Source organism: Miniopterus schreibersii (assembly GCF_964146895.1).
Source record: "Miniopterus schreibersii genome assembly, chromosome: 7".
Taxonomy (NCBI): domain Eukaryota; kingdom Metazoa; phylum Chordata; class Mammalia; order Chiroptera; family Miniopteridae; genus Miniopterus; species Miniopterus schreibersii.
In genome coordinates this window covers 17,221,091-17,246,903 of record NC_138108.1, presented here as the reverse complement: position 1 = coordinate 17,246,903, position 25,813 = coordinate 17,221,091, and the positions used below count along the sequence as shown (strand labels likewise).

The 25,813-nt window shown below is 40.0% G+C and overlaps 1 protein-coding gene across 2 annotated transcripts in view; it reads right to left on the bottom strand.

The window, feature by feature from the left end:
- Window positions 1-14,327: 14,327 nt before the first annotated feature.
- LANCL1 (LanC like glutathione S-transferase 1) overlaps window positions 14,328-25,813 on the bottom strand; it is a 29,999-nt gene continuing 18,513 nt past the window's right edge. For both annotated transcript variants that reach the window (XM_081142907.1, XM_081142906.1), the window contains exons 5-10: window positions 23,116-23,251; window positions 22,439-22,585; window positions 20,507-20,689; window positions 18,575-18,751; window positions 18,049-18,121; window positions 14,328-17,450 (exon numbers count right to left, since the gene is read on the bottom strand). In XM_081142907.1, the coding sequence (XP_080999033.1) occupies window positions 17,374-17,450; window positions 18,049-18,121; window positions 18,575-18,751; window positions 20,507-20,689; window positions 22,439-22,585; window positions 23,116-23,251 (793 nt within the window). In that variant the 3' untranslated portion in view covers window positions 14,328-17,373. The remainder of the gene's footprint in view (window positions 17,451-18,048; window positions 18,122-18,574; window positions 18,752-20,506; window positions 20,690-22,438; window positions 22,586-23,115; window positions 23,252-25,813) is intronic.

The window sequence follows — 25,813 nt, the reverse complement described above, 5'->3', positions numbered from 1 at the left end:
ACTGAAGTGCCTGCTTCCCTTCTCTCTCTGCTAAGTCAATACTGCACTCGACCAGTTTCCACTCGACTCGTTATTTGCAGTATTAGAAAAAACACTTTCTCGACCACCATCGAAGAGGACTGGACCAAAAATGAAGTTCCTAAGTCTTGGTCAGACTAAGAAGGATAGGGGGGGGAAATCAGGAAATAATTTTGGTTGACCATTTTTGCCTTTGATATGAGTCTTGTGGTCATGATACAAGGGGTCTGTTTCCTTTGGGTCCCCAGTACGGAAGAGCAGGAAGGAAAAGAAGTGTTTGCTATCTTTTACTTTGAGAACTAGAATTACTGCCGCTCATTTACTTTAGGAAAAGACTTATTTTTTATGTTAAACAAAAGTAAAAGTTCTAACATGAAAACAGGCAAAAGACTCAATGGATTCATTTTTTCCCCCCAAACCTATTTTTTTTTCTCCTTATAAAACTATACCTGCTCATTGTAAAATATTTAAATAATGCAGAACTCTATAATACAGAAAAGGTAAATTTTCCATAATCCCACTCTTAACAATAATAGTTTAGAATATATTTTCAAGGTTTTTCTATACATAATCTAACACATATAATCATAATACAGGGTGTCCCCCAAAATGTATACGCACAATGTCTGTAGATTCTACTACATTTTGAAAATGAAATGCATTTTAATAAACAAATAATTCAAAATGTGTATACATTTTGGGGGGACACCCTGTATAATAATAACCATAACTGCATTTTTAATAAAAAACAGATTGTATTTTACATCTGCAATTTTTTTTGGTCTTAGTTCACAATATATACTAGTTATCTTTTTATCTACACTGGTGTATGTTGTATTGTCAATTCTGGGTCACTTAGTACAAAAAAATGTGTCAAGTTTACATGTCTCAGTTGAATTCCAAACCTTACCCTCAGGCACTTGCCTGAGAGGGATTTTGTTATCATAATTGCTTATTTGCATTTATAGAAATAATAGGCTGGTTCCATTTGGAAAGGCAGCACAAGCGTTTACGAAACACGAGTCATATGCTGCATGTAAGGGCGACACACAAACGAGTCAACTGTGTTCCTGCCCCCAGCCTGGTGCCGGTGACAGGGGTGATTACAGTCTAAAGCCATTGAGTTTAGGTTCCACAGCAGTGGTCCAAGTGAACTGCTTGGTGGAGCAGAGGAGGGAGAGACTAAACGTGACTGAGGGGAACGGATGGAGCATTGCCAAGGCAGTGCGGTATGCATTAACATCAAAAGTAAGGCTGGATTTTAACAGGTGGGTAGGTACAAGGCCTGGCCGGGAAGAGTGTGAGCTAAAGCATCCGCTCCTAGAGAACAGGACGCATCCGAGGAAACGTGAGCGTAGAGTAGTGTGTAGGGGAAGGGGTGGCAGACAAAGCTGCAAAGATGTCTCCATGCTGGGTCACAGAGGTGCTTAAGTGGGAGGCGAAGGCACCTGGCGTCGGATGTGAAAAGTCAAGCTGGTGACTTCCGATCCAGTGGCCGTCTGCGTCTTTCGCACCCAGCTACATTACGGATCATTCCTGGCTGGCAAATATCTTCTGCAAAAGAACCCCGAGCTCTTTCTGAATAAGAGATCTTTTCTTATCTATCTTTATAGCCCCAAATACCTAAACAGCTGTCATATTAAGCACCTAATAACTGTTAAATTGGTTTTTAAAAGTTATTTACCGAGTAACTACTATGAGCCAAGTTCTCACACGCGCTATTTCGGTAACTCTTGGAAGGTAGATATTATGCTCCTTTTTTAAGAAATGAGGAGACGCTGCTCAGAGAAGGGAAGCATGTTGCTGGGCGTTACACAGCTAGAGCTGCAGTTCAAGCAGGCCGGTCAGACGGCCAAGCCCTGTTTTTTCTTTATTGGCTACTCCACATGGTTTTCGAACAGAAATTCCTATGTTTAGAGTGAATTTCTGAGTTATGAGAGCACATTTATGTTAGGCTATGCTTATGCTAGAACATTGTTTGCTGCTTACTTGAAATTCCAAACTTAACTCGGTACCCAGTGTTTTCCTTTGCTGAGCCGTGCAACCCTGCTTCTGTGCCCCGGTCAGCCTTGCCGGGCAGCCAGCCGATGTCCTCTCTGTCCTCTGGCTCGCTCTTTAGCCCTTCCGCCTGCGGCCCCTCCCAGCCCAGGTGTGCCGGGGGGGCTGTGATTCAGTGGGTGGGGACATTTTCCAGATTTAAAGGGATGTGATGGAGGCCCCTTCACTGTCTGCTCGCTTTTAATGCTATCAGATCCCATTGTCTTTGGAAAAAGAGATTGTGCTTCTGGTTTTTTTTTTTTTTTTTTCATACTGCATAATCACATATAATTAATTCCCTCAGGAAATTTTGGTTAATGTAAGACCCATCATGGGCTTTGAGTCAACCATGTGCTTAAAATATGGCGTGGAGTGCACTAAAAAGGGTTACCAGTTGTCTGCTTCCTGGTATTCACAATAGAAAATTTTATTCTATTTTCCTACATATAAAAATTATATTTTATGCATGTAAAATACAGGGACTCATAATAAACTATACACATACTGCTGCGTTTTGTTTTATGCATTCAGCATTGTTTTTGAGATTTATCCATATTGATACGTTGCTGAGTCTAATTCATTCATTTTTTTCATGACTACATACTATTTCACCATACTTTATCTATCTCTTTTCCTGTTGGTGCTGAAATGAGCATTACTGTGTGTATGTTCTTGTATACATGCATGAGTTTCTTTAAGGTGTGTAGAATGGACTTGCTAGTCCAAAGGGTAGAGGCATCTTCAACTTTACTAGATATTGCTGGGTCGGCCTCCAAAGATGGACCTCAGTTGTATATTTCTGTCATGTACGAGAGTTCCCAATGCTACAAGTTCTCACCAAATCTTGAAAAAGTCAGGCTTTAACAATACCTGCCAATCTGAATGGGTATCTTTTTATTTTAACTTGCATTTTGATTGTTAATGAGGTTGAGGATTGCTAATAATATGCTTATTGGCAATTCAGTTTACCTTTTGCAATTTGCCTGTATGCAGTCTTTGCCCATTTTATGACTAGGTATTTTTTTTCTTTTTCTTATTAATTTGTAGGAACTCTTTATATATTCTGACTATAAACAATTTTATATGGTATGTAAATATCTTCTCTCAGTCTGTAATGTATCTTTATATTCATGTGTTGTAGATAGCTTTATAATTTAAAGTTGTCAAGTTTAAAAAATTTAAGAAATCATTTTAAGAAATCTTTTACAAATCCAATGTTTTACCTGTATTTTCTTTTATATTTCTATATCTTTGAGTATAATTTAAAATAGGGATAATTTCTTTTAACATATAAATAATAAAATATCTCAAGTCTTAGGTATTGAACAGTCCATTTTTTCCCCCCTATCGATTTGTACCAACATTTCCAAGAAACCACAAGTGTCCATAAATCAAAATCTGTTTTGGGAATCTCTACTCTGCTCCTTTGGTCTATTTCTCTATACCTGTATGAAAGGCCAATCACTATAGTTATATAATAACCATGCTATACAGAAGGATAATTTCCCTAATAATTTTATCTTGGAGAAATATCATATTCAAGTGTGTCAATGGTTATGGTTAAAATATATTTAGTACTAAATGTATGATCTATAAAAGAGGCCAAACACGTTCTTATTCCCTCCAGCTCCCTCATTTTTATATTGTAGAAGGAAATTAGACTCTTGACTAAAATATCTCTCTCTCTAAATTCAAGCTCTGTACAGAGTACTTAGCATGCTTGAAGGTCACCGCTGATGAACGACTTGGAATCAGGCTATTAATATTCACAGAACATGCCTGTGCTAAGTGACATGATTGTAAAATATTCTAGAAGCCAACCTTGTAGTGCTTTCTGGTAGCATTAAGTGTTTCCAATAAAATCCCACTAAAGAATGGAGATTAGTGTCACTACTAACAGCTTTGTATATTTCATCTCACTATAATTTTATTAAAAAATGAATCTAATGTACATGAAAACATCTGTCTTTGGGAGTTGATTACATTTTCTTTAATTTTTTTTTTCCTTTTTGGCTACTTAGAAGTTTTACACCTACTTTAGATAACCTCACATTAAGGATACTTACAAATATATTTCACTATGGACTTGAGTAGTTAAGCAGCTTCTACTGGCTTCCCCATGAGAAAGCTGAACACATAAGCACACTTCCCTTCTCCTCATTTCCTAGAATTCACTGGTGCAACCCGGAATTTTAGGTCCAGATCATCACTTTTTCATTATGCATCTTTTTCTCCAAAAAACATTTTTAATGTCAATAATGATTATTTGCATAATTCTCAAATTCATTTTAAATGTTGCCTACTCCTCTCCCTCAGGTTCTTTCTTCTGATTCGGATGGCTTGCCTCAAGTGAAAATTGTGAAACAATTCCTAGGAACGCTTCCTCACCATACGGCTTGAGGTGTGGGCTGTGGGAAGCTGGTGGGTCCCCACCCAACATGGGCTCCTTGTCGACCTAGAGATTCAGGCGAGGCTGGAATTCTTTCCACAGTTAGTGCTCCACGCCCGTCTTCTCACCCCCATCCGGTCTTCTGATTGAGGGGATTTTAGTGTGAATGGGAGGCCCAAGAAGGAACTCATTCAGTCTTCTGGTTTGGCTTCCTCTGTGCCTCTGATTAACAGTGATGGTGTTGCTTTTTCTTTCTTAGTTGCCATGTTTTCTGCAGAATGTACTCAAAATGTCATGTTTTTGATGGGACTCACACTTTGCTCAGAGATAGTAAGGGTCGCTGATATATTCCAAGAAATAGCTCAAGTACCTCCAGGATACGAGCAAAGCTGTTGTCCAACCTGATTGGGAGCGTGGGAACTTGGACAGACCTGCAGTAGCGCTCGATAAATATTTGCTCGAGAAATAACGCATGTGCTCCAATTAGAGTAGGGGCTGAGGGCTAACCTGTCCTACGGCTTCCCACGTTATCTGAGCAAATACTGGCTTGTGAGAAATGCCTCAACTTATCTTTGCTACTCCCCTTGTTGACAGGTTTCTGGTTATGAATTCTTCATGTTTTCTTAATTAATTTCATAGTGATTTCATATCCAACAGTTGCAGGGTTTTTAAAAAAATTAAAATACAAATATCAGTTTAGTAAAATGTTGCTAATCAACATAGATAACTTGCAATATGAATTAATATGCACCTATCACCACTTAACTATTTTTAGAACACCCAGAAAGTGGTTTTAATAACAGAATTTAATGACAAATGTTTGGAAAGATGTGAAGGTCTCTTCGAAAGCATTAACATTTAACATGAAGCATGGAACTCTTTCCAGCTGCAGCGTTTGAGGCAGTGCAAAGCTCTCTTTCAATCACGGTATTATTGCATTTAACTGAATACTGTTGCAGAATAAAATGGGCTTAAACTGGTATTTGTGTAATTAGTTCTAAACCGAATTTTGTTGATTGTGTGAGAAATCCAAAGCAAAACGGGCAAAGCTCCAGCTACGGCAGAATATTTCTGAACGCTCTTTTCCAAGCCTATTCTCTGTTTTCAGAGATTACATGACCAATATTTTTTTCTTCTAAGCAGCTCAGAATAAGATGAATGAAGAGACCAGTCCAAGAAATGCTGCTGGGGAATGCTTGTAGCAGTAAGACATCTGGAATCCGGGGGCCTTTCCTGCTGGACGTCTAGATGGCTCCCAAACACAGTGCTTTATTTCTTTGCTGTTCTTCAGCGTGGAGGCTGCTAACTGCCTGATCTCAATGAATATCTCTTGGAAGCCGTCACTCATTTAATCATCTTTTAACAGATGCAACAGTGATATAATTGAAGGAGTTGTAACATTTTGTACTTGCCCTGGCAAGTTTGAGTTTTATCAGCATATATCCCAGTTTTTTCCTCTCTCCTTTGTTATTACTGTTGCTTAGGTAGGTTTTAAATGGCGGGAACTATTACTCATGGACAGGAATGAGTGTCTAAGGTGTGTGTGGCACAGCAATAGGCTACAGGTTCAAACTTGGATCTTGGCAACCACGGCATAGGCACTGTGCTTGAATCCGGAGGGATGCTCCAGGCATCCACAGGCCTTACTACTCTCTAGGGATTTGACTTGGAATCCCTGCCTCCTGGCCTTTTCCCTTACTTTGTCAGATCAATGTGAATCTTGATGATTTTTTTTACTCCTTTATCTTAAGTTCTAGATGGATGTGATGCAGGTGAAGAGGACCTGCTTCTATTTCCCTTTTGCCAAGGTTTTGATGAGACTTTGGAGCTTGCCTTTGACTGCTAGAGAAAGAGGTAAGGATGAATACAGAAAGAACACAGAGAGACATCGTTAATTCCCAAACAAATCTGGCCTGAACCGCAGTTTTCCCTCGTCTGACTTTATCCAGTTCTTCTCTGACATCCAAAAGTGGATGGGAGACACCTCTGGGCTCCATTTACCATACCAGCCAGCTGCGAGGGAGAGAGAGTTATAGAAAGAACAACATAGAAGAGAGAACTCTAAGTGGAACAGAGTTTTACAAGAAAATGTTTGTCCTAGTGCCTTTCCAATAAATCTTTACGGCTCAGTACAGTGTTCATGTACATGTCTCTTAAGACTCCATTTTACCCAAGGCTTAGTATACCTGGGTTTTCCCTCCCGGGGAGAAGGTTGGGGGAAGGGAGCGTGAGAGGTCAGTGTTGATCTTTGGAGGGGCACTTTTATCGCTATTTTCACAGTCCAAGCTGAGTCCATACATTTAAATATGTAATGCAGAACATATATCAAAAATGTTGCCTTTAATTTTAAATACCCGAAACTTTAAAACATGGAGAGTATGATGTATATGTAGACAGTTTAATATATACGCTAGGAACAGGAATGCTCATTGCATCAGTGGTTCTTCTTCATAGAAAAAACCCTCTTCTGGAGTCCACACTCCAGAGCAAGACGTGCTGTAAGTGTTGCTCTCTGAGCCCTCCGTTGAGAGCTCATTAACTTTCATGAGGGAAGTTAAAGGTGCTTTTTCAATGGTGAATTGAATGGTGCTAGAGATATGTGGGTTGTCTACAAATACAGAACAGGCACCTCCAGAAAGTGATTTATAAATATGGAGAAAGCAACAACTCAGCACCCTTCGAAAGGTGTTCCTAGTCCCCACAACTAAATCAGGAATTCGGTTGACCACGCTGACCATAGAGTAGATGATCCTGCTGCTAGGGCACCGCCGTATCTGCACTGGAACATCCCTTTGTGCAAGGTGCTCAACCCAAAGTCTAAAGACAGTGACCTGGTCTTCACAAAGCTCCCCCGAAAAGGCTGTCTACTTGTATGGAGGCTTTCCTGCCTGCTGATCAGTGGATGTTTGTATGCATGACAGAATTCTGCCTGAGATTTGCTTTCCTAGATAATATGCCAATCTGGAAGCTAGATTACAAGTAAATACAGCTCTCATCTCTCTCTCTCTCTCCTATTGTTAGAGGCTACTTATATCTTCCCAAAGAACCCACTGATTGTGAAGCTCAAATTGGTTTAGACCACTTTGCAATACCAAGAAGAGTATTGACAAAATAAAGCACAGTAAACGCTAATACGATAAAGTGCAGAGCAGTAGCACTGTCCCCTTTTCACACTTGAGGACTCTAAAGTTCCAGAAGTGTTCAGTGATTTGCCCTGAACCACACAATTTGTAAATATTAATATCAGAATTCAAATATTTTCTGCCATCATAACAGTCTTCCGCTATACATACAAATGCTGCTCTGGTGTAAACTTGTCATCTATAAAATCAAAGGTGGACTTAACGTTGGTTAAATAAGTGGACTGGCGAAGACTTTTCTCCAGTCAGTAGCACTGGCTTGCAGTGTACAGTTGGTCAGGCAGATGAGAGGAGGGGGAGGGCAGAGCTCAGAGCAGTCGGCCTAGCCTTCTTTTCTTCTTTTATATTTTTGAGGGCAACATATTAACTTGTAAAGAAAAGCTGTTTCATTCAGCACTGAATCACCTATAACTATGTGGGAAGGTTTCTAGTAATCCCAGAACAATGTCTTTGTAGTTATTAAGGTTTGGAGAGGAGTTCTCCTGCCATCAGGAATTCCAAGAGGTGCCTAGACAGGAAAGTAAAATGAGAGAGATGAAACAATTATCTGGAGATATAAGAACATATTTATGTGAGCCATATGAAATTATAGTTGTGCAGGTCAAAAACAGTAGAATGTCATCAGGGTAAGACGAGCCAGCCAAATATTTCTGCAGTGGAAGAAAATTTGTGATTTGAGTAGTAGCTCTCTTCAAAGGTAAAATTAGGTAAAATTAAGTATTATTCTTTAATTCTAAACCTTATGCTGTCTTTATAAACAAAGCCGGAGTCTGTTTGCCAAGCCTTTACATCTTTATCTTGAAAAATACCCTTTTCACTCTAAAAAAATCACTTTGTGCTCTCTCTCAGGAGACTTCATTAATTTAATTCTAGAGAGAGATGATTTTGAGTATGTCAGGACAAAGAGGCGGCCTCTGTGATGTTACAGAACAGCTGTGCGATGGGTCTGCACGACTCTGGGTGTCCCTCAGGATGCACATGGCATGTGGCGCTTCAGCTTGAGGAAGCTTCTCTCCACCATGAGGCAGGATGGGCTGTGCCAGCAAGAAAGCGCCAGGCCTTAAAATGGGAGCAAAGGGACTTGGGGACTAAAATAAAACTAAACCAAATGGTGGAAACATGTTCAACTCCTTAATTTATCTGATTAGAGCCAACAGGTGCCACCATGTAGAACATTTGCTCCCATCCGAAATACCATTAAAGCAGCAGTGGAACTATTTCTAGGCTTGGCTCCAAATCAATGGGGGATGGACTAGCCGTGGATCTGGTTTCTGCCTGGATTCACTGTGACATGGCGACAGACTGCAGTTGCTGCAAAAGTCTACGGGCATCAAGTGTTCTCAGGAGCACATACCTGCCCGGAGGAGACTCGTCAGCTCCCTAGGAACAGTCTTCTAATACCAACCCAACACCATCTCCCACCCCATGTCGCTTTGCTTTATTGTGTGTGCTTTTTCTCTTCAGAAAGGCAAACTGCCACATGCAGCACCTCATTGGATGTGTCTGGAGTCTTGGAAGCTTCACTGCCCTACGTTGTCCTACAAATGGACCTTGAGGGCTTGTTTGGAGGTTGTAGCAGGGGAGCGCAGTGACTCGCATCGCCTTGACCAAAGCACGGTCCTCTCCTCTATTGGGGATGGACGGAGCATGCAGCTTCGGGAGGGATGCACATGGAGCAGGGAGGGAGGAGGGAGGCACCTGCCTAGCCAGCAAGGTCAGCCAGGTCAACCCTGGCAATCAAGGTGGGGAGAGATGTCGCTGCCAGGTCACCCTCGCATCCCGCTTTATTGTTTGAGTCCAGGTGCGTGCTGGCTTAGGCTCAAGAGTTTTGAGCAGAGCTCAGTTAATGTGTACTAGGCCAGCTTAATGTTTAATCACTGCCTCTTAAGACTGCAGCGTTGCTGTAGAGGGAATGAAAAAGGGACAAAGCTATCTTTTGCTGTTCTGGGGTCTGCGATAGTAGTTACCAGTAAGAGAAAAATGTAGATGACTTTGTTCTAGGGCAGTTTATAGGATTCCTGACAACCCCAACCTTCCCCATATCAGTAGGCCTGTGCCCCCCGTCCCCCAATCAATCTGCCACTAGCTGTGTGTCCTTGAATTACTTACTTAACCTCTTTGGGACTATTTACTCATTTGCAGAAGGAAACATCTGAAAATCTCTAAGGATCTTGAAAGCGCTAACAAGCTATGAGTGTAAATGCAAAAGTGCCTTTAGAGATTAAAGGTGCCATATAGAGAATTGCTATATACAAATCCTCCTCAAATTAGTCCCTTCAAACTGCTGTTAGGTGACTGATCAATATCATCAACTCCATTTACAGGAGTCAGATTGTTTTTCTAATAATTTAATTGAAATGTTTACTGAGCACCTGTGCTAGGTACAGAAGCGTATCCAGCTTTGTTGGAACTGAATCTTTTATGATTTAGGAGACTCTCTTTACAGAAAGACATTTACTAATATGGGCAACAAACACAGTTGTAATTGTTCTACCTAAGGCTTATCACTGGTAGAATCACCCCTATTTTCATACCACATGATAACAGAAATTCCTTTTCACCATTACTTCAAAATTACAATAGTTAGATACACCACTAGATTTTATTAGATGTGCTCATAAAGAAGCAATATACTACACACATTTAACACTACTTTGATATCAACATTTCAATATAGTTGATTTCCTTTGTAATATCCATATTAAAGTTATTTACGTATTTAAAACAAAACCTCTATGTACTTTATATATTAAAGCATTATTCTGATAGGGATCCATAGCCTTCAGTAGACTGGTAAGGGGGTCCATGACACCAGAAAGGTAAAGCCCCCATTGCAGAAGGTAAAGTTAGGATTGGATTCTGTTGACATCTACTTTACAGCATAAATTTGATAGGAGAATTTTTAAAAAGCAGTAGAAAGAATTCAAGTTCCCTCTGGATGCTCCAGTTTCCCTTTAAAGAGTTCATAAAGTAACAGAATGGTTAATGAGCTGTACAGAGTGTTTTCTTCTATTGTGTATAAACTGCAAGCGAAACATTCTTTGATTTCTTGGGCTGCAGGCTCACAGCGCAGTCGTAGTTAAGCTAATTTCTAATATGTCTCATCTCATTATACATCTATGCAATAGTCTCAATTTTAAACTAAGCTGCAGGGAAGATTAAATACTTAGGTACTCCAGTTTGTGTAAAATTTCCAGATCCACACAAATTAGACTTCCTCTGTCTAAATGACCCTAATCATTCTAATTTAACGAGATGGAGCTTATTTCCCTTTGACAGAGCTTGTCATGTGGAATCTTACCCGTGGAGCTGAGTAGCATGCCAAATGGGTAATCAGTATTCCAGATGTTGCCTTGCCACACTTTCCAGCAAAGTTATTAATAAAGTCAGTTGCTTTTTGCCTTTTTTTTTTTTAATCCTCTAATATTGCTGAGAATATAAACTTCCTTTCTCCTCATTAAGATATTGGTGAATTTAAAAGTACAGCAAACGGGCTGCTACAGGGGATGCTGACTGTCCTAAAGGTACCCATCCGTCATGAATGGTACACCTGGGACTCAGGGCAATTCGAGGCTTCATGGGGCTGTGGATGGGAGAGAGTCAAGGAGGGCATAGAGAAGATCTGACCGAGCTTTGAGTTTGAGGGTGTGTGTGTGTGTGTGTTGGAGGGGATTGAACAGCAAAAGAGCATGTTTCTTTACTTTGGGCTAGAAATAAGAGTAAACATGGGAATAGCTACCGTACAGCCACTTGGTTCAAATGGACCTGCCCTGGCTGGAATGTGGCAGGAACCTGAAGGCCTCTGATTCACCTTCTATACATACCTTTGCCCTGTCCCTGTGGCAGCCAGAGGGACCTCTTGGCAGTGACCACACCACTGAGGTCCTTGGGTGGGATTTCATGTGCCTGTCCTCCAGGCATGGAAAGGAAGGTGTGTGGTTGGAGTGCAGAGAGAACATTGGTGCCCGAGGAGGAGAGGAGCCCGGAGAGGGAGCCAGTAGATACAAGGCCCGATTCCAGGACACTCTTCTAGTAAAGATATCCCTTTCTCGGTGTACTGGAAAAAGCCACCTTTTCTCAGGTACAAACAAAATAGACATTCAGAATTGCGAAAAACCTAATGATGCTAATGATAATTATAATAATTTCCATGTGTGATGGCTTCACCAGTCTCTTTCAAAACATTTTGGGCTTGGTGAATTTGAAGTGAATGTTCCTTCAGTAAAAACAAAGATACAACACTTTGGGCTCCCTTTCATCTTACCCTCTCTCCTTTTAAAACCAGGAAAAGGCCTTTGTATTTCTCAAAGCATAAAACTGTGGTTTAATATTACCTTTAAGAAAAGAGGTCTGAATAATTGGAAAAGTGAATAAAGTTTGAGTCTTCAGAAAACAGTCTCAACTCACATCATATATACGCACTGGAATAATCTTATATATACAGTCTTACACACCCCTCATCTCCTATGATTTGGCTCTAGTTAACGTTAACAATAACCTGACATCCAGTTTAAAATGCTTTAAATTTTGAAGTGGAAGAAATTGATGGACCATTACACCATGTTTGTTTTGAAGTTAATACTTGCGGCATTTCCAATGTGTTTGAATGTTTGTGTGGATTTTTAAAATGTAGATGCCATTTCCTCAAATGTCAACAGAGAAATGCTATTCTGGGTGCAACTATTTTCCTTCCCATCATCGTTATTAATTTTTCAAGTTCATTAACAGCTTAAATTAAACTGAGCTCTACTGACATCTGCTGGACAAAATCTGTTTTTCATTATATTACCAACTAGTAATGCTCAGGTTTTGCTGACTTGATGGTTACTATTAATTAAACCAATCAAGCGGAGCTACACTTAATAGGAAAGAGAACCAAGCTAAACATAAGACCATTAATCAGCATGTAAAAAACCTAAGTAAAGGTTTCTATGTTCATTGCTGTAGCTGGAAGAACCATATTTCAGTTTGGTGGTTTAACACACATTTGCTGATTAAATACGAGGGCACGTCTGCAGCCATACAGCCAGCCAGAGCCAGCAGTCCGGATTGTACCGGCAAGGGTGTTCATGTTAGTTCTTGAATGTTGAACCTTGAGGGATCAGCGTGAACCATCAACCTTCACAATGAGCCACACTAGTATTTTGGGGGTGACAAATGCTTTTCTTAATATCCTAGCTCCATCAGAGAAATTAGGCAACCGTGACACTCCTTTATAAATGAATTTATCAAGAATCTTGCCTTCCCTGCATAATGACTATGTACCTCACAAATGCTTTCTCTAATACTTATTTGTAGAGGGATAGAACATTAGCCGCAGAGTTAATGTCACCATGGTTGTAATTTGCATGTGGATGAAAGTTAACATAATGTAGAAATGTGAAATTAAACCGGCTGACTATGAGCACCGGCCCTGCTAAGACCCATTTCTCTGTTCTCATTATTTCACCTCTAGGTTTATTGTGTTTGCTGCTTTCTCCCATTGCTCACTAAATTGTCAAATAAGTCCCCAAGGATGCCCCAGCACGGGCCTTCTGGAAAACTGTTTCAATACTTTACATGATGCCAACGAAGTCCAAGTGTTCTCCACTGTGAAAAAGCCACAGTTCTCTCCCTTTGTTCACTGCCCACCAGCTTTAGAAGGAAGAGGGTGAGTCTGGATGAGAGAGCAAGTTACCAGGGGACTGACTCTCAGGCTTTTCTCAGAATTCATGAGACTTTTAATAACACTGACTCCACAGTGGGAAGTATCTAGGGAAAAAGAAATGACACAACTATTATTATTCTATTCACAGCGTATGAGGGGAAGGAGGGAGGCAAAGGTCTTTCAAATGCAAAGTTAGGGAAAAAAGAAATCAAACTACCATTGGTAAGGCGCAGGAGACAAATTACTTCTTTAAGTTTTTTTTGTTCATGAAATTACAACTGTGGGGCAACTTAATGTGCTAGTCATTATTTTTCTGCTGGTAGGGAGATGAGCCAGGGAGGGTGAACCAGAGAGCAGGGCTAGCTGGCTCTCCAGCTGCAGAGCACCAGTGGGATGCCCCGAGCATCGCCTGTGGCCTCCGCGAGGCGCCGTCCTCCCCGTGCCCCACTGCCCACATCTAGAGATGTGATACGGCCACCTATGCTGTCATTCAGCCAAAGAAGGGAAATAAAAATGTGCACTTGTCCTTAGTGTTAAGAGTCGTGCAGACAACAGACCAGGGGTATGAAGGGCATTTTAATCATATGCACCGACGACAAAATCTAATTCAGGGATGAAAATAAGCATTTTGTAACCTGGCAGGTCTCTGCTGTGTCAAGTGACACTACATAGCTGTGTCATGCAAATAAGTGGTACGGGTCATGCCAAGTGATTCGGCAGAAACCCTTTCCTTTCCAACGTCTGCAAAGACATTTTCTAATTATGCCTCATTTAATCTCCTCTATTCCAGGCTCCTTTCAGAACTGGTCAGCAGGGAAATCAATTTCTAGAATTAGGCATTTAGCTATTAGCCACAGGGTGGGTTCTCATATGTATAATATACCCTCTGCTTGAAGTCTAGTAGATTCCTCCTAATTCTGTAATGATCAGACTAAAAAATATTTTCCTCTAATGCATCTGTTTCCAGAAAGTACTGCAAATCTTGAATAAAAAGTCAGGAACAAACCCTAGGGAATGAGTGTACAGAGAACAAGTCATCATTTCCCACTGAAAGACAATATTCTGAAGTTTAAACCAAAGAAAGCACATGACAACATACAGTCCCAATAAAACTTTATTGAGAACCAGTTAGTCGAATCCTTTACAGAATGTAGAAATACATATGATCCCAGCTCTTCCCAATAAATGGCAACAAAGCATTGGGGTGGGTCCCCTGAATATCCCAAACACGTAGTTCTATACCCATAGGGGAGAAACAGTTCTTCAGCTTAGTGATACAGCAATTGGGGGGGGGGGTGTTCTGACCTATTTAGGGGAAGCAGAAGTGGAATCAGTGCAGTATGAGTAATGGAGGGCTACAGGTGAGTTCTAGTAGCCAAAGGAGTGGATGAACAAATGTTCACTCTTCACATGTATTTCAAAGTCAGCTAGTAGGAGGAGGGCATCATAAGTCCAGACACAAATGAACCTGAAGGCATGGGAGCTGAGGATCTCTGTCCATTCAGTTACACAGGGAAGTGGTCTCAAGGAGAGAAATAGCCTTGGATCCACTTTTACCTAACACTCTACCTACCATGAAGGCTTTTGATGCCAAATAATCGGAACTGACATCATGGATGAAAAGGGAGCCAAATGACTCTAAGGATTAAAGACAGAAAACCGGGGTGAGACCAAAGCCCAATGGGCTTGAGAAAACAGTTTTGATAATGTTAATGTTTTTCCATGAAGAAAAGTTAACTACTGCAATTTTCATCACTACAAACAAACACAGGACAGGATAAATGAACACTGCGCACAAGCTCTCAAGGTTTTACTACCCAGTCTTTTCATGGAGATGAGAGACATTATTGAGTTTTCTGGGAGGCAAATTTTGGGAAGGCTTTTTTTTTTTTTAACCCAAAAGAAAAAAAAATATGAGGGAAAAATGATGTAACAGAAATACAACTGCAATTATGCCTCTTCCTTTTAAAACTATCAAAACTAGTGTAAAAGTTTCTTTCAGTTTCTTCCATGGTCCTAGTTTATAGCCTTGCCTAAGTTTAAAATCCTATCAAACTTTCTTAGCTTTTAAGCATAAAAAACAACAACGACACAAATATAAAATTCTTCCAGTTTTATAAGTCCTAAAAAGCAAAAAAAAAAAAAAAAAGGTACCTGAATTGTGTTTATATCAATGAATTTGGTAATGGATGGCAGGAGCCAAACTGGAATTCAAATAGTAACAAGAATCTTACTCAAAATGCTCTTCTCCCTGCCTTGAAGTCTCCCTGGGGTGAAATCAATCAGGATGTTTGGGGAAGCACTGTGATCACGTCTCTGGCTAAGAGGAAATATGTTTTGTTCTTTTTCCCCCAGTTAGTAACCGTAACTGCTAAAAGTACAGGCTTGGTATAGTAAGACACTTAACTAAACCAAGTGGGTTTTATTTTTTCCAGTTGGACACCCAGCCAAAGGCAAATTAGCTTTCCTGTGAATGCTGACACCACTGATTGAAAGGTTCATGGGAAGGCAGAGCTAGCACACAGCTCTCAGCAGCAAGTCAGAAACCCGAGAGGCACAAGGTTGTCCCCGACTAGCACAAGTCATAGAGGACAAGCGAATTCTAGGATCTGGGCAGTGGGCTCTTGTTTTAGATGCTGTTGTCAGTAGTCTTTAAAGGGTCAGACAAGTTTCAATAATATTAGCTATTCTGGTGCTAAGTGGGAAATAATAGGGGGACTGCTACCCACAGGAACCAACACACACTCAGTGGGGATTCGGTTCAGAGTTCCAGTAAAAAGTAACATGTTTTTATGACCAAGAGAGCTGTGAGATAGGCACATTTAAAATTCTTAGACCCTGTTTCTTTAAAGCTGCAAAATGTTTTAAAATCAGTCAAAACACAGAACAAACAAAACAAGCCTGGGAAAGGCAGCGAGGGAAGGAGGAGTAGAAGCTGATGAGTCAAAACGTGTACAGGTTTGAAGCACCAGGGATTCTATATCTGCTATATAAATACCTGATTCTCAGGGCTCAGAAATTGATGAATGTTAAGCCTAACATATGCAAAATGGCAGGATGCATTTGTTTTAAGGATGATCACTGTATTCCTAACGAAAGCTTAGTGGTGTTTTTTTCAAGTTAATGGCTATATATGTAGCACCCCTCCCTCCTTTTAAACAGAAGTAGAGTGCTGTACTACTTAGTGAAAAGATCAAGGTCCAGATAGATTGGTAGGGAGGAAAACATGGCGTGCATCGAACAGCCCGCACTAGCAAAGTCACTGCCAAGCAAGTAAAACACAAGTCAGAGTTCAGGAGGTCGATCGGACAGGGTGGACTCAAATCCTCAGCTACAACATAATCACAGCAGGAACACTGGTGTCCTGATCTTATACTAATTCTAGAGAACAAACAAATTTAAACAAATAGTTACAAAGTACACTAACTTATTTTAGAAAAAACAATAAATTCTTATTGTTAGCTTATCTAGAACTAGCCTTCAAATCAGAATTTTCACGACTACTAGAAGCTGGATGCTTTACTAACAAAAAGAGGCAAATTTCAAAGAATGTTTATCTCTAGTTTAAATAAATATTGTGAATCTAAAAAATGGTATTTAGGTCCCCAGACCAGTTTTCAATTCTTGCAATTTCTGTCCTGGAAGCATAGAGTTACATTTTCGTCCCCTTTCATAATCAACCGCATAGAGAAAAGCAAAGTCAAAACTGTCCTGTTGGAGAAAAAAACACTGAGGAGCAGAGGTAGAGGGCAATGTCCAACAATAATCATGCATTTACTTTTGTTTATCTACATTCCATTTCTTTTAAACATTTTTAGAATAGTAACAGTTATATTCATAAGCTTAAATAAGAGCAAGATTTCCTCCAATTTACAAAATATATATACACATATGCCCTCAAAATATTGTACATATCACCCAATTTCCTTTTTGAAAGAAAGTGAAGTTAAAAGATTTCTTGGATATTTTAAATAATAGTAAATGATAAAGAAAAGAAACTGAACCAAACACAAACTCAAAAAAATATCAACTAAATGAAGGACACGGTGTGACTGTTTCCTTGCAAAGCAACGACAGCACTTAGCTCAGGTCTGATATGCAGAAACGGCCATGCAGTGAGTTGCAGGGGGCAGGCTGTCCTTTTACAGCTCAAACGCAGGAAACCTGGCTTTCGAGGGCACCAAGAGGTCAGCCAGGAAATATATGGTTCCGGCCATTCCTGAAGGGAGAGAAAGGGGAAGAGTTAATGCACCAATGACTCCATTTTAGAGTGGCTTCATTTTGTAGCATCATCATTACGATCTTAATGCAATGATTTAAATGAAGTGGGCATCTGTCTATATTTATATTCCTTGCAGTTCACCATTAGAGGAGATCACCAGTGAGGTGTTCAGCCACTTCATCCAGGTGGAAGATGGCAGGGAGAGTGGAGCCAGACGAGTTCAAGGCACAGCCCTGCCATTTACCACGCGTGAGCACCACGGGTCACCTACCCGTCTGAGTCCCTATCTTCTCACCTGTGACATGAGGATAATGTCTGTAGGTTTTTGCTGAGGTGACTTATGACAGCATCTCCACAATGCCTAGCGTGTGCCTGGCTCCAGAATGCTAGTCACCATTATGACTATTAGCATTAGGTCTGTGGTAGTGACATGCTAACTGATTTTTAATATTGAGTTGTTGTATAGGAAATAAGTAGTTTAAGACATGAATATAAAATTAATTTGTTGATAAAACTCCCATTTAAATATATTAAGTACCAAGCAGAGCAGTGGACGCTGATATTACAAAGCAAGTAAGTCACGTGTGACAAATACCTTCAAAGAGGGAGAAGGGGGTGTCTGGTGTTCTGCATCCGTGTTCTCCGTAATCTAAGCACCACTCAGCAAACTGAAAACGAGACCAAGTTAAATTACTGCTGTGATTTCTTCCAGAGACCCCCGAAGTTGATAGAGGTTGTCCCTAAGAATTCTAAAACGTCAAGAACTATCTTCAAGGCAGAGAAAAGGGGTTAATGCAGAGAAATGGATCGGCTGAAAGAGAGTATGAAGAATGGGGGAATTTAACAAGCTGTCTGAGCCACACACAACTCCAAGGTTAGCAGAGAAGTAACGAAGGAGTAAAACCACCCTACATCTTTCTGTTCCTCCCATAAATGCTGTTGTAGAATTAGGTCCTTTTAAAATGAAGCTAATTCCATTGAATGGTTTGGGAGGTTTTTTAAAATAACTGTGTGTCCTACAGACATGGTTTAACAAATGAATGAATTAAATCAGATTAACAAGAAACCTTTCCACAGCCTCCAGGAGAGCGTGCTTTCTTTTGGGCGGCTCTGACTCCTACCTTGCAGGCCCTGTACAGGTACTTCATATCCTGCGTGAGGTTGTACAGGGCCAGGAAGGCGTAGGCATTCCCCGCGGTGCCATGGCACAGCCCGTACCCCTTCTTCAGCAGCCCGTACTGCCAGATCACATCAGCACACTGACAGGCATCGCTGAGGTGCTGCTCCTCTCTGAACACCTGCGGAGTCGAGGCACGGAGTTTGTTTTAAAGGATAGGAAAGAAAATTTTATCGATATTCCTTCTTGATAGGAAAGGAGGGGAGGTGGAGGAAGGGAAGAGAGAGGGAAGAGGCTTGGCAAGAAAGGAGATGGGATTTAGAGCCACAGAGATGTGTTACATCATTGGGGATAAGTTATAAAACTTCGCTACCTTTATTTTTTTATAAATAACTGGGCATGACCTTGCTTGCCAGGTCTAAGTTTTGTGTGCGTGTGTGTGTGTACACATGTGGGTGGTGTTGGTGCAGTAGCATTATTTTACCTGAGACTTGCTGTTATGAGTCCCTTTCCAAAGAACATACACTATCTTCTTTGGTAATAACGATGCCCTTCACTCTAAGAAAGTTTCTTTATATGCCGAAGGAGAAACTGTGTATAAAATTGATTATAAAAACTGATTTGGTTTAAAACACTGTACTTTGTCAGAAACATAGAGATACACCTTTATAATCCTTTGTGGACTCCGATACCCTTGATCGAAGACTTGAGGAATATTCTGAGTAGACATTTTAAATATCTCATTGCAAACTAAGTGTCCTTAAAAATAGAGTAGGACCTTTTAAAAGATTTCCCAAGTCTCTAAAGGTAAAATTTGATATGCTAAAAGCTTACTTAGGCTATGAGATGCCAGTGTGTAGATTTGTAATTTATAAATTTGGCACCAATAGACATAGATATCTTGGTTAACTTCTATTTTTTTCTCAAATAAAACCTTCTTCTTTGATTACAGCTTGATTATAGCATGCTTTTTAGAAGTGATACTAGCATTTTTTATTATGGTAAAATATACATAATATATTTAATCACTTAAAAAATACAATTCCACAGCATTACATTCACAATGTTGTATAACCATCACCACGATCTATTTCCAAAGCTTTTTCATTGTCCCAAACTGAAGCTTTGCACCCATGAAGTGTTAAATTCGCCACCCCTACCACCCCTGCCACCCCAGCACCAGCACCTGGTAACTTCTATTCTACTTTCTTTTAATATGAATTAGTAACCATCACATCATTTAAGTAGAATCACACAATATTTGCCCTTTTGAATCTGCCTTACTTCACTTACACTGTTTTCAATGTTATGCATTCATGCTATACTATGGATCGGAAGTTCATTCTCTTGTATGGCTGAATACTATTCCATTGTATGTATATACCAGCTTGCCTATCCATTCATCTGTTGATGGGCACTTGGAGTTATTTCCACTGTTTGGCTGCTGTGAATAATGCTGCTGTGGAACACTGGTGTACAAGTGTGTTGGGATACTTGATTTTAATCCTTCTGGGTAAATAACAAGGAGTGGAATTGCTGGATCATATGTTAATTCTAAGTTTAATTTTTTGAGGAATTGCCAAACTGTTTTCTACATCAGCTGCACCATTTTCTATTCCTATCAGCAATGAGTAAGGTGGATTCTTTCTATTTTTTCACTGAGTTCCTGGGGTACTCATCATGGCTCTGCAACTGATGCTCTAATCTTGGCTATTCTACCTGTCAGTGAAGCAGTCTCCTGTTCTATGAAATGATGTCTGCTCTGGTACAGATGGATACTGTGAGAATGAATATAATCATTTAACAAAAGTAATCTTAGGTCTAACAAGTGATTTATCTATTCCTCCTTTAAGGCTTATGCATAAAACTAATTTTAAATGATAAAATTTTATGTTGTATTTTCCAATTTATTTCTAAAAGGAAAAATCCACAGTACCTTATAGGCCTGGATGAGCATGTGGATGACCCCAGGGGAACCGTGGCACCAGTGGACTAGCAGATCTCGAGTGTCGCCCACACAAGGAGGGTAATTGCCGGAGGGGAATTTCAGCTGGCAGACATACTCTACACTGGGCTTGACCAAACTGTGTAACTTTGCATGGCTCACCTGAAGGCTGGGCTAAAAATGAGAAAGGGAATTATTAGCTCTGCTGAAGGAAACGATCTTCCTGAGCCCCAGGAAAGAGTTTAAGCCATAAAGAAAACATGACCAAAAGGAATTGGAAGTCATTAAGAAATTTTGGATTCCATTCAATGATTTCACCTACTAGAACAAACTAAAACTAGGCTATCAGTTAACTCTTGGGCCTTATGTCCATATTATTTTTCAATATTTGTTATCCACATCCATGTACATCATTTCCCCAAGCCAATGCTTGGGAAGGTGAGTGTGAGGAGTTTTAACACCTATGCCTACATCAGCCCAGAATACTGTGCAAGCTGAGTTTAAATGCTGGTGTAGAAAGATTAGATTCTCCTCAACTTATAGCAATTGCCCCAAACAGCCAAAACATATTTTGCTTTACGCTGATACATAGACACCTCCTGGAATGAACTTTTATAGGATTGAAAATTAAAACATTTAAAATAGATGATAATCTTCCAATGGAAAAGTCAGGAGCTGGGTTTCTAGATTTCTTACGGAGGATAAGATGCTCCTGATGATCTACTTCAATGAAAGGTCATGTGACACGTGTGACTCTAACTCATCTTGATACTTCAGAAAAAATGAACTCTCCTTTCCTGAAAACTTTTAAGAATCTATATTTATTTCGGGAAATAGAGAGCCAATGAGGGGATTTGTCAGAAAATAAAGGAATTTAAGTCTAAACTGTGGAAATCCCTAATTACAAAACTCTTAATTGAGAAGTGTAAAATAAATACAATAGTTGGTCTCCTACTGCCACTAACCCTCAAAATGTGACTTTGCATTTAAAAGCAATAATAACCTTGAGTTTTCCAGCGTCGTCATTGTTTAGTTATGGGGAGAGGGAAGGTCTGACATTGATTTTGCATTATTACAGCCAGCTACTCAACCAGCTAGTGGTATGTATGTCTAAGCACTCATGTTGAACATATTAATGAAACACTTTTCTTTATGCCACATTGTACTTTAGGAAGGTGAGGGGGGACACCTTTGCTACCATTAAGAATCAATTTTCTTTTGCCATAAATTCTTATTCATAAGTGCCAATTTCTCTGTAAAGAGAGCTAAATAAGCCCCCAGAAAAGATGCTCCCATGAGAAGTCCTCTTCTGACCTCCCCCATCAGATTATGCTGGCTACAGTAAATTCTATTTGTCCTTAGTCTATGACTTTGGCTGATGTCCCAAAACAGTATTAGATCTAAAAAACTGTTGAGCATAGACTATTCAGCTATTTCTTGGGCAGGTTACACAAAATCCATGGGAAAGGCTCCTTAGCCTTGCTCTCTAAGTAAGCCTCAGGCAACACATGCTCATTCCTTTTCTACTGATTTTGTTCTTACTCCTGGAATTTGTTTCAGTGGGTTTTGCCCTATAACATGAAATAATATTAATTCAAGGCATTTGCCGAAAGAGAAGAGCAGAGCAGAGGCATTTCAAATAGAAGTATAGGTCAAAACACTTTAGTCTGGACAAGTGGAACTAGGCAAGTATGGTCATCCACAAATCAAACATCATCTCAAAGCACAGAGCCTTTTATATTTATACACTTGAAGTGTACCTCGGCAAGTATTACTCTTATTAGTCTAGGCCAGGTAATTACGAGGAGGGTGGGTGATGCAGTAATCAACAGAATAAAAAATGGAGCTGAAGCACCTGTCTTCTGACCCTAGACAGTAAAGCCAGGAAGCACATTTTAAAGTCTGACCATCTTCACCTCTTACCTGCATCAGGAAGTAATAAATTCCTGCCAGGCCATGAGCAGCCCCCACATAATATTCTTGGTACCACTCATACATCAGTGGAGTCTTTCCTGTGAAGTTTCTCTTTTTAGCTAGGTTTTCTCCAGATGTTAAGACTGTTTCACAAATCTGCAGGGAGAAAACCAACCAAAATAATGAGAGAATTAGAGTAAAAACCCTACTGGTGGAGGTAAGAATCTTTCTGAATGGATACTGGGAGACATGGCAAATCAGACACCATCTTAGGCCAGGGAAGGCACAGTTTAATTCAGCACTTGGAAAAGCAGATGTGACTATATTCTTTCTAATAAAGGGAGGGGATGGAAGATCTTGAACTCTTTTCACTGGAGCTTACAAGGATTCACTTGTCAAAGGAAAGCATAACTCCCTCAAGCACCAAGGGAGGCACCTGCACCTGGAAGGTGAAATCTGGCCCTCATCTTCTCACACAGCCGGGCTTCTTACTGAGTCACTCTCTCCAGTGTTTCCAACAGCACTCAGCATGAAGCTATTGGTTCTCTGATCATGCCTGACTTTCAGAGGTCAAGATACACCTTCCAGCTATTTGGGATGTGGTAGCTGGAGAAATAAAACCTATAGTTTAGGCAGACGGTAAGTGGAATCCTAAAAAGACTCCAAAAAGCATAAAAACATGGTACCTGATGAATATGGCTTTGAGGAATCTTTTCTACTCCAAAGTTCTTATTCACAAAGAGAAGAGCATAGATGTAGCCCACTCGTCCATACAGCAATTCATTTGGAGCATGGGGATCAACCTTATTTAGGTGAATTAGCCTGGGAAGAAAAATACATGCTTAAGATAATTTGAAATGAATTAGGTAGAGGTATATACTAGAAAATGGTACATTTAAAAAACACACAGATATAATATTTATAGTATTTTAAATTATTGTATTTTAAAAATATTTTTAACATATAATTATAATTAGTATAATATATATGTCCTTGTACATTAAATATTAAGTGTACTAGGCCAGAGCGCAAATGATAGTCAGGATTCAAAGACTAACCCTTAACTAAATTCTTCAGTTCACAATGGAACTGTCAAACAAGATACTCACAAAATGAAAGAATGCATGAGTATGGCTGAGGTTTCCTGGAGCCTCCGTAGTTCCTCACTGGAACTACTAGGACTAGCAGCTGGGGTCAGAGAGGCTAAGAACTGCTGGCTATTATGGAATTTAGCCTGGAGAAGGAACTAAGTCAACACTCAAAGGGCCATCTCTTTCTATAAAATGAAATGCAGGCTGCACCCATTATCGTCATCAGGCCTACCTGAAGTGTCTGCATGGCAGCTGATCTACTGCAATCGATAATACATGCAAATAGCACATAGGTACCAGTGAGTGTTCCTGTCCCCCTAGTCTTCCAGCTTCCAGTCCTTCTTTCAGAAAAACCATTTCTTGTATATTCCTAGAATTACTTTATGCACATACAAGCATAAATATACATATTTATAAACGTATCTCCCCAAATGGTCTGTGGCCTACTCTTCAACAATACATCATGACAACCATTCTATAGCAGTACATACAGATAGTCTCCTTTTTCAGTGGTGTTTAGTGTTCCATTGAATGGGTACATTATAATTTATTAGTTCCCTATTGATAGACTCAGTTCAGCTTCTTTAAAAAAGTTATTTTGAGCTCTGGTTTCAGGTAAGATGGAGTAAGCATACTGCACCTTACCGCTCCCTCTAAATGCAGCTCCCAGACCAGGGGAACACGTATGAAGCAGCTATTTGAGGACTCTGAGAAGTAAGTAAGAGCGGGTGGAATGGGGAAGAAGATGAGAATTTGATGTACCTCCAAACTAGTGATGAGTTTACCATATCTCCCCCCCACCCCATATTCCCCTGGCCAGAGCTCAGGACAGCTCAAAACCTGGAAGTGGGCACCACGGGGCTGGAAGAGAGTGCAGAAGGGGCCCTGCAGCTCTGTTAGGAAGAAAGGGAGAGGGAACACCTAATATCAGAGATAGTGTTCTTTATTTTCTTTTTTCTATCCTCTGTTCTCTCATGCCCCAGGCCATCTGCCATCGCATGGTGGCAGCTGAAGTGAAGTCAACAGGAGCCCACAGGAGCCCAAACCATGAGGGTGGGGCCCTGCCTCACAGATCAGAGGAGCTGCGGGTCCAGGAGGGGGGAGCCTCCACTGCTTCGCTTGTCTTCCCAGCTTCCCCATCACGGGGCCCCAGGTGCAGGCATAGTTGTGGGAAGTAACCAAAGCCCCAGGTTTCTTTCCAGAGGACCAAAAAGGGAAGCCCCAGGTACCCAGGAATTAGGTAGTGGTCACAGAGGGAGATGAGCTCAGCAAAGTGACCATATTTATAGTCTCATCTCTGAAAATAAAAACAATTTTTCTCCTTTTTTGGGGGAAGGGAAAACAAATAGGGAAAATTTCCTTGCCTTTTTAGATTTTTGATCACATGAAAATTTGAAAGCACATCTGTTATCTCTAAATTATCCTAAAATGAAACATTACACCATTTAAGTTATTAAAACAACTTAATTCTTTTGTGAAACTTGACAAAATGATATTAGTACACAGAAAAAGGAAAAGGGAAGAGCCCTAGATTTTCTACAAAAGAGCAATCATGAGAGAACATTAGCCCTATTAAATAATGGCTCTGTCATCAGGCAGCTTCTGACACAAAACCTGCATTAAACTTGCAATGTAATCCCTGTACTTGAAATTTCTCATCTGTAAATTGAACGGTTCCTTCCAATTAAAAACTTCTCTTAAGTTGTCTGTGTGGAAATATATTTTTAAAGTAGTTAAGTATAAACAGTGCCTGTGCATGTACCTCATCTAACTTTAGTCTATAACTAGGAATGGTTAATTAACCTTTGAAGCATCAAAAATCACACCCCTGGGGTGATTGTTTATATTTGAAGTGTTGCAATCAGTATCATACACAGACACTTCTAATATTTTTAAAAACTTAAAAACATTTAAGAGAAATTCTTTTTTTAAATGTCCAAATGGCAGCTCAGTAATATTGAGACCTTAAGAAAATAAAATCTGTTTACTAGATATGAACTCGCCTGTTGTAGTGAACAGTCTTGATAAGAATTTATTATCAAGTTTTAATGTAAATGTATCAAATTGTATTGAGTTTAGATATAATAAAGCACTTTTGATTTACTTTTGCAAAGGAGATTAAAAAAACTATTCAAGAGAAATTACCATGAATTTTTAACCAAACACAGGTCTATGGAAGTTACTCAGAACAATTACTGCATTAACTCCAATGATGTTTTCATCTAAAATAAAATGTTTGAGCCCCCATGTTAGAAAACACCTTTCCTTTATTTACCACTGTTGACCTGCATTA